The following is a 10020-nucleotide window of genomic DNA, read 5'->3' as shown; positions in this document are numbered from 1 at the left end:
TGGACTATTTTTATATTATTCGATGCTTGGGGTTATTCAAAATATTTGGCATTGGACGACATTGTTATATGTATTTAAAAGCAAGTACATTTCCATGTTCTATCTATACCGGCATTGAAGGAAAAAGTTCAACTTTTCAAACCGTCTCATGTTTTTTTTTCTTTCTTTTTAATGAATATAGGACTTAGGAGACGCAAAAGAAAAAAAGGTCTTATGAAGAGCTCCGGTCTTCCCTATTAATCGCAATCTGATTAATAAAAAAAAAAATGTAAATATGATTTGTGAAATATTTAATAAAAGATATGCATAATATGTTTAAGACAATATTTTATTTATAACATTGTACTCCTACTTTATAAATTTAGCACATATTAAGAGAGAACTTAGAAAATTTTTGCTCAGCCCGTTGAAAACAACAAAGCAAATTTTCTGGTTAGATATGTTAATTTATCCAAGAAAATTTTCCCAATTTTAGAAAAACTAATTTGAAAATTCACTGCATGTGATGAACTTTAAAACAATTTTAACGCAAAAACATTTTATATCACAAAATTTTGGAAACATTTCTTTGCAACATTTCATATATAACATTTTGTAAAATTCTTTCAGAAGTATTGCACATGAAAATTTTTCTGACAGTTGTCTGCAACATTGGTACTGTATAGATATGTAGTAAGGACCTATACATTGAAATTTTTTAAAAATGTCTCAAAATATTTCAACTAAGAAACTGAAACATTTCAGAAAGGTTTCAAAATATCTCATATTTAATAGAGAATTTCAATCTATATGTAAAGACATAATATAAACAATCAAAATGTTTTTCATCAGTCTTAGCTAGACTTACCTACCCTCAGATCATAAAATTGCATTTTCATGCCAACTACCTCCTTGACTTATTAAGAATTTTTTTCATGAGAACACCCTCAAATGGCTCAAAAACCGCTTTTTTCGCCTTTTTCGGCTATTTTTCGTGGTTACTTTCACTTATAAAGATTATTTCGTGGCTGTGTCCAATAAATTTTCTATTCTCCACAGAATGAGAGATCATCATCAAGCATCATTAACCAACGACTTAAAAAATATCACGTTTTTACTTGTTTTCATCATTTTTGTAATTAGCGTAATTTTTAAATCTATGACTGGATAGATTCGCTAGTTCTTATGCAACTAGAAATTTAAAAAATTAATAAAAACGTTTAATAAATGATTTATTATAATAAAATTTATAAACAATGTAAATAATTAGACTTTTACGAGCAAATTTATTCCGAAAAATACATTTTGAGAGTTTCTACAATATCATAAATTATAAAAGTGTATCACTTACTCGTAACTAATTTACTATAACAGTCTTCCCAGATAGCACAGAGAATTCAAAAAGATTAAAAAAAGAATTCAGGTTTATGTCATCAATACTGAGTTTATTTTGAAATGCAAAAAAATTCTTTTTCTGAAAAAAAAAGAAAAAGTCAGGAAAAGAATTTTTTTTCCATTTCAAAATAAACTCAGTATTGGTGACATAAACTTGAATTCTTTTTGAATGCTGTGTGGGTTATAACTTATGATATTTTAAAAACTCTCCAAGTGTATTATTTTTCGAAATAAATCTGCTTGTTAAGGACTAATTATTTACCTTTATAAATATTTTTATTATAATAAATAACTTATTAAATATTTTTTATTAATTATTTATTAATAAAAAATCGCTTAATTTTATTATTATATGTAAGCACATTATTATTTATTTAAAAAATAATAAAGATAATGTAATTGTAAAATACAATAGCTAAAGATAAATAAAAATAAAAAAATGATGCTGCGGAGATTCGAACTCGATCCGCTGCGGAAGTAAAAATGTAACTCTAACACTTAACTTTCTCAGCCACGACGCTTTCTTGGATAATTAAGTACTAAAATCAAAATTCTAACAGAGGAGAAGAGGGTATTACGGCTACTGTCGACGATACGATTATCTCTATTATTTCCGTTAATAGGTGACGTATTCTAACAATTGCTTATGGAGTTATTCGTTAGTAGCACACCGTTTCTTAGTAATGCTAATATGCCAATACATAGTGACTGACAATTGTTATAAGGCATTTTTATAGCATTTCTAAACTTTTTTAAGGTACATATTTAACCTTTAATTATATACACTTCCTTATTATTCTTAAACTTGAGTGTATTATCACACGAAGGTACATACACTCGAATGTTTTATTGTTATTTAACTTTTTATTCAGCCGTATACATTTCAAGTTATACAAAGTTAAAACAATAACATAAAATTTTGTTAATATGATTTTTTAAGCGAAATTTTTATACCGAAATATTTCTTTGATAAATCGATTGTCATTTTAAAGAGCAGTGTTTAGAAACATTAAAGACATCATTTTATGCTTGTTGTTTAATGTTAATCAGGGACAAAATGGTATTTTTAATAAAATTTCTTGGTATTTCTAAAGCTTCTGAACGCAGGAAAATTTTAAATAATGGAAAATTAGAAATATATAATTTTGTAACAAAGTACTGTTTTTTTTAAAGTAAACTAATTTTTTTTTATTATTTTTGTGGATAGTCATATTACAACCATTTTTTTCTTCCACTGATTATGCAGTGCATTAGATTTTTATAAATCACGTCCTAAATAACAAATATTTTATTTCTTTGAGTCTAGAATCTGTCAAACAACACTTTGACAAATGTAATCGTTTAAGTTTTAATAGAAAATATTAATTATAAACAAAGTTTTTCAATAAAATGAAAATGGCCATATTAGCCTCTTCTCCTCTACTTAAAATACAAACGTCCAAATGTTAAACTTTAATTGCAATTTTCTTAAAAAGTAAGGTCCATTCACGTTAACCTTTTTACATTTTTAATATACTTGTTTCCCCCTTTCAAATGAGTTATGACTCATCTTATTTGACATTTTACAGTTCTTATCCACTCTTTGTGAGTTTATTCAAATAACGGTAACCTATATTGGCGTTTTGTTTTTTTATTTTGGAAGAAATTGTGTCTGTCACATCTTTTATACAAGTGCTTCAGGTTGCTCGGGAGATGTTGCACGTACGTATTGCTCATGAAAAATTCAGTCGAAAATGTTAATAGCAAAATGTTGAGGGGTCAATAGTTTTTAAACGGTGAGCGTTTGAAAGTATCCAACTACAGGACGTGATGTTGGCGCCGTTAAGGGCGGCACAACCAAACGGCCGGCCGGGCGCTTGGACGGGTACCGTTAAACGGCACGGTGCTAAACTTCAAGCATTGTAAAGGTTCCATGAAATCTTTATTAACATCTTGCGTTTAGTTTAATTAACAAGAAGTAATGTCAATTGCAAACTTGTTAAAACATTAATTATCTGAAAAAAATGTGTGTTTTTAAAATACATTTTATGTGTAAACAAATAAATTGATAAATAAAATTAATATTAATTATATTATCTGATTAAATAATATTAAGAGCTTTCCAAACATTTCCAAAACTTCTTTGTCAAAAATTTTATCAAAAACATTATTAAAAAAAATTTACAGTTGAAAGTTGCATATAATACACTCGACAGCAAAATTAAAGGATCATCTATTCCGACTCCAAAAAAATAGGCGTAAGAGAGTGTAATCAAGAGAGTGTAACTTTGTCAAAAATGATCGTAGAACAATTTAAAAAAGGCATTTTGAAGCTTAAAATCTCTAATTTTGAGATTGATAAGTCATTAAACGATTTATAGATTGTTTACGAAGTTACGCGGATTCAAATGGGGATGGGTCAAATCTGTAAATTTTTTACAAATTTTGCAAATCTCCACATGAAATAAAAATTGCACGCAAATGTGGTTTACAGCATTCGAAAGCGTGAATCTTTATCTTTAATTTGCTTACTTGTTGAGCGTTGTACGATTTTTTTCACTGAGTTGTGCAACACTGAAGCAAAAATGGCCTTTTTTGCATCAATATTGAATAATTCAGTGAAAAAAAATTGTACAACAGTCAACAAATACGCAAATTAAAGATAAACATTCACGCTTTCGAATGCTGTAAACTGCATTTGTTTGCAACTTTTATTTCACGCTGTGCAACTTGGCAAAATTTTCACAAGATTTTGACATTTGTCGGATTTTTTTTACAATCTTTGCAAAGTTTCACGGCGTGAAATAAAAATTCCTCAAAAATGCGGTTCATAGCATTCAAAAGCGTGAATCTTTACCTTTAATTTACGCACTTGTTGAGTGTTGTACAATTTTTATTCATTGAATTATTCAACATTGATGCAAAAAAGGCCATTTTTGCTTCAGTGTTGCATAACTCAGTGAAAAAAATCGTATAACGCTCAACAAGTAAGCAAATTAAAAGTAAAGATTCACACTTTCGAATGCTGTAAACCACATTTACATGCAATTTTTATTTCATGTGGAGCTTTGCAAAAGAGGGTCAGTAAAATTGGCCCATTTTTTTAGACCTCGAATTTCAAACTTTTTTTTATACCAAATAGTACTATATAATGGAACATTAATCCCAGAAAAATTTAAAAATGAGCATAAGCGTGGTTCCGGAGATATAAAGGGTTGAAAGGTTTCTCATAACACAAAGCGCCGTTTTTAGACTTTTTTTCTGTTGTTTGGATAAAAGTTACCATTTCCCATTGTATTTTTGCGCGCTGAACACGAATCTGGTAAGCAAATTGCTTTATCACGTCAGATTTCTTAGAAAAGTGTCAAAAATGATCATTTTTACCTCATCATGGCGTTAAAAAAAATCTATTTCTATCTATCTAAAATATATATATATATATATATATATATATATATATATATATATATATATATATAACGAAGTGAAACATTGTTTCTTATGGATTTTTATCCTGGATTGAAATATGACCTTAGTTTTCCTTTAGTATGAAAACTCCCCGAAATAGATGGAATTGAAGTGACACGTGACACTGCCTTTCACGGATCAAGATGCTTTTCTACTGAGAGTTTCCTTGCCTCTCACTATGCAGAGTTGTTTTATGAATCGTGATAGATACATTGCATATTTCAGGATTGGGTATCCCATGATATTAAGCAAATCCAAGAAACCATACAATTGTCATTACATGACTGCAACAACCTACCGAGCATCACTTTGACAAGTACAATAGTACTCACAAACAGAATCTCGTCCAGTTTTTGCTTTATCTATTAAAATAAAAATGTAGTCGTACTGACTACCACGGTAATGAGATTTCATATGCGCCTTAATCAATGTGGGTTCTTCAACTAAGATGTTATACTTCTTATAGTTCAAAGCTGCTGACGGGTGCTTCGATCTTGGATTAAACTTCTGCACCAAGAATATTCTTTCTTTCTGATGTTCTGCATAGTATGAAATCGCATTGCGTATTTGATAAGGTCCAAGACTCAAGTTGTAAAGATCATCTGTTGAAAGTTCAGGAAATCCAATGAGTTGATTATTTTTTTCGTTATCGAGTAATATATACTCGACTCCAAAGAGTGCTCTCAGTTGAGGAAGAATGAATTCTTGGACGATAATTTGCAAACGATTAGGGACGCTCCCTCTATAAATGAAATAGCGGTGAATAGAAATCAGTAGAAAAGCATCTCGATCCGTGAAAAGCGGTGTCACGTGTCACTTCAACTCCATCTATCTTCAAAAAATTTCCTTTTCTCCTTTTCCCAGACTAACCCCGTTTTGCCATCTCTATATTTTTCTTTCATTTCCGCCCAACATAACCTTGTCCACTCACTTCTCTTTTCCTCTTCCAATCTTTTTTTAAATCCCGATGTTCTTCTTCCAGCCCTTTTTCTCAACTCATCCTTCTTAAATTTCTTCCTTAACTAAATGTCCCGGTGTTCTGTCTAATCCAAATAGCCATATATTTTAAGTACCTCTCTTCTACTCTTTCCATTCCCCCTTTTCTATCCCCAAATCTCCACCTCATAACTCATCTCTGTCCATACTAATATATCGAAAAGCCAGATTCTTCTACTCCAGTCCTTTCCAAATCTTCTTTTTCCGATTTCCCATACTTCCCCTATTTCCATGGCCGCTTTCCTGATTTTTTCCCTCACTTGAGCCTTCTGTCCTCCATTTCTTTGTAGTTTGTATCTCAAATACATATATTCCTTTACTTCTTCTATTTTCTTCCCTCTTCACCTCCAATCTCTCTCACTCCATCTTTTCCCTCCCTTTCTAAATCTCATTATCTTTGTTTTGTCCACGTTCAATTCCAATTTCTTCTCCAGGTGTTCTTACAGTCTTCCACTCGTGCTTCTCATCTCATCCTCATCTTCCGCAAGCAAGACTATATCGTCCGCATATGCCAGTGTGTATATCCTTTTTTCTTCTATTTTGATCCCTCCCCATTTAACCTTTCCTCTTCCAGATCCGCTATCACTATGCTGAAGAGCAGCGGGCTTAGTGGACACCCCTGCCTTACTCCTCTTGCTGTCCAGAAACACTTTATTATCTCTTTTCCTACTCTCACTCTGCTTTTTGTTTCCCATAACACTTCTCTAATCCTTTCTACCAGTCCCTTTTTCTCTCATTGACCCGTACAGGGTTCCTCTGTCCACTAAGTCAAACGCCGCTCTCAGATCCACAAACAGCGCCACCACCTTTTTTGCGTTTCCTAGCTCTTTATTTATCAAATTTATGATATATATGTTGTGTCCATATTTTTCCCGAATCCTGTCTGATTCTGTAGAATCACGTTCTTTTCATCACACTCTATCTTTATTTTTTCCACCACCATTATTAAATACACCTTATACAATGTTGCCATCAGTGTTACTCTCCTGCATTCTTCTACCTTTTTTTCCTTTTCCTTTCTTTATTATTGGAATTATCACTTCTTCTTTCCAATCTTTTGGCCATCCTTCCCCTTTCCAAACTCTATTGCAGAACTCTGCTATCTAATCTGTTAGTCTCTCTCCACCATATTTCCATACTTCCCCTGGTATACCATCCGGTCTTGCTGCTTTTCCGTCCTTGATCTTGTTGATCGCCTCCCTGATTTTTTTTTTTGCTTATTTGTTTCTCATCCTTTTTTCCTCTTCTTCCATCTCTCTCTCTCTTATCCTGTGTTCCACTCCTCTTAATAGTCTCATAAAATATTCCTTCCATTCTTCCTCTTCTATCCCCTCATCTATTCCTTTCCTTTCTTTCCTCTCCTTATTCACAATCTTCCAGACCTTTTTCTCCCTCTTCGCCTGTTTTACATCCTTCATCCATCTCTCCGTCTCTTCCTTCTTCTTCTGCTCACATAATTTTCCATACTCTCTTTTCTTTTCCCTATATTTTTCTTTCCCTTTATTACTCATTCTCCACTTCCTTACTTCCTCCCTTACTTCCTTTTTTTTATTCCTACATACTTCGTCCCACCATCCTACTTTTCTCTTCTTCACCCTTTCCCGCTGTTTCTCTTCTACTTCCCTTAATGCTTTTTTTATTTCCTCTTCCATTTCTCTCCACTCCTTATATATTTGCTTTCCTTCCCTTTTCTCCCCCTTTAATTTTTTCCTAAATTTTTCTTCCCTTTCCCAGTCCCATATTACTTTTCCTACCCTTTGCCCACAATCTTTCCTCTTTTTCCTTTGTATCCCTCTTTCGATCCATATTTCCAAAGGCTAGTGATCCAAATCCACTTTATCTCCTATTCTCATACTTCTTATTTTTTCCTTTGTTTCCTCGTTTCTAAATGCATACTCTATCACCATCTTCCTTTACCTCCTGTAAACGTAAATTCTCCCTCTTCATCCCCTGTTATGTTACCATTCCAAATGCTCCATCCCCTTTCTTTAATCATCTTCACTAACTTCCTCCCTTCTCCATTTATCTTTTTATCTTTTGACTTTCTATCCTTCTTTTCTCCTGATCTATACTCCTCCTCTTTTCTCTCTGCTCCCTCCTCTCTTTCTGTCCTTGCATTAAAGTCCCCCCCCCGCCTATTATTATTCTATCTCCCTCCCTTTTTTCCTTCATCAGTCTTTCCAGCTTCCTCAAGTATTGCTCGATGCCCTCTTTTACATACACACCGATTATCCTCCATCTTTCCCATCTCATTCTCACTATTCCCTCTATTATTCCCTCTTTTTCTGTCCTTATTTTCTCCTTCTTACCCATCATCTCTTTTCTTATCTACATTACCATGCCTCCCATCGTTTTTTCTGTTTCTTCTAGTTGTCCACTGTGCGCCCCATATGTATCCTTTTGGAAGGTTATCTTTTTATTTTGTCCCATCCTTTCTCCTCCACCCACGTCTCTGAGAAAACTAATACATTCCAATTCTCTACTACTCTCTAAAAATCCTTATCCTTATTCTTCAATCCAGCTACATTCCAAAACATTATCCTCCACCCCTTCTCTCCTTCTTCCTCCCCCTCCTCCCTCGTCCCTTTTATCTCACTCTCATAGTCCATCCTGTTCCTTCCCCCTGTACTCCCTCCGCTCCCACTGTGCCCAACACCTCATTCACCAGCATCTCCCTCTCTTCGTCTCATCTCCACCATTGTCCTTCTATCCTCATTCTTATCCCTTTAACCAATATCCTCCTTTCTTTTGACGCCTCTTTCTTAACTATTTCTCCCATTCTCCATCTTATTTTTCTCTCCCTCCACGTTAAATCCTCCGAAATTCTTTCTTTTCTTCCCTTCAGTTTTCTCTTATCCGCAAATATTTCCCATTTCTGCTCTGCATTTTTTAGCTTAACTAATAACATTTCTTTCCTTTCTCTTTCTGTCCCCTCCCTAAATTTATAAGTAATGAAGTTACAAAAATAAGTGGGACTTTTCGTAAAAAATATTGCAAAGAAACATAATAGAAGATCGGAAAATGATAAATGTAATATGGATTTTGAAGAAAAATTTGATTTAATTTATTATTTGATTTAATTTAGTAGTATTGACGATAGCATCAAACGTAATATTTATTTTAGTATAAGACAGCACAGTGTTAAAAAAAAATGGACAATCTAAAGTTTAGAATGTTTATTTTTCTTTTTTAGATTCTAAACAGCGAAGAAGTTAAAAGAAAAATTCAAAAATCTTTAAATATTTTTACAATACTACGAGAGATTAATGATGAGAAAGAAAAGGAGAAAGAGCGCAGACACAAAGAAAAATTAAAAGTTTTTTGAGAATTATTTTCTAACAAACAAAAAATAATACCATACCCATACAGCACAAAAACTTGCAGCAATATTGCTGCAACGTTGCATATTGCAGTGCAATATTGTAGAAACATTATTCAAATATAGATATGCAACATAACTTAATAATGTTGCAGTAATATTTAAAAAAAAATTGTAAAAAAAACCAAAGATCAATGTTAAAAATTTTGAAAAACTGTTATAAAAGAGGTACTAAAAAGGGTCCTACAAGTTTGATATTATCAGATAATATATTCTGTAGTTCAATACCCTATTATTTTGATATGTTTATCTTTTTTTTACTACGTTTTCATTTATTATTTGTTATGTATATATATATATATATATATATATATATATATATATATAAGAAGATCTTTTTTTTACTACGTTTTCATTTATTATCTGTTATGTATATATATATATATATATATATAAGAAGTATATTTATGAAGGCATGTTAATTTACATATATATTACATTATATTATCTCATGGGAAACTCATAAATATTATATGTAACATTATCATAGAAAAGAGCTTATTTGGTCGTTAATACTTAATATAGTATTTAGCGTTTTAAATGGTAACTTGTAGTCTCTAATTATCGCATCTGATGCTGACTCAGTTTCGACCAAATTGGCCCTTTATTATGAAAATAGCTAATATTATAATTATGTGTTATTTTTTATAAAATGTTTTTTTTACTGCGTATAAAATTATTATTATTTGAATATTAAAATTATTAAGTGTTTATTAAGAGACGCGGTAGAATATTTTTTTTTAATTCTTTTTAACCAAGTAAATAAAAGACGCTACGGTGTATTATTTACAAGAAGAAACTTAGTTTTTTACAAACAAATGGTT

At 31.7% G+C, this 10020-nt stretch overlaps 1 protein-coding gene across 1 annotated transcript; it reads right to left on the bottom strand.

Annotated features, from left to right (window-relative positions):
• Positions 1-7034: 7034 nt before the first annotated feature.
• On the bottom strand, positions 7035-7764 carry LOC105207839 (histone-lysine N-methyltransferase, H3 lysine-79 specific). The gene is made up of 2 exons (XM_011177481.1): positions 7714-7764; positions 7035-7634 (listed from the first exon to the last, which is right to left on the bottom strand). Exons 1-2 carry the CDS (start codon positions 7762-7764, stop codon positions 7035-7037), a joined length of 651 nt encoding a protein of 216 aa, XP_011175783.1.
• Positions 7765-10020: the final 2256 nt, after the last annotated feature.

The sequence above is a fragment of the Solenopsis invicta genome, chromosome 1 (genome assembly GCF_016802725.1).
Source record: "Solenopsis invicta isolate M01_SB chromosome 1, UNIL_Sinv_3.0, whole genome shotgun sequence".
Taxonomy (NCBI): domain Eukaryota; kingdom Metazoa; phylum Arthropoda; class Insecta; order Hymenoptera; family Formicidae; genus Solenopsis; species Solenopsis invicta.
The sequence above is the reverse complement of the archived record's forward strand: the minus strand, read 5'-3'. Positions and strand labels throughout refer to the sequence as shown.

Excerpts from the sequence above, each read along its gene's own strand:
- LOC105207839 (XM_011177481.1), bottom strand. The coding sequence starts at position 7,764 with ATGAAGAGGGAGAATTTACGTTTACAGGAGGTAAAGGAAGATGGTGAT. Across the intron at positions 7,635-7,713 it reads TAAAGGAAGATGGTGATAGA|CCTTTGGAAATATGGATCGA; the intron begins GTATGCATTTAG and ends TTGGATCACTAG.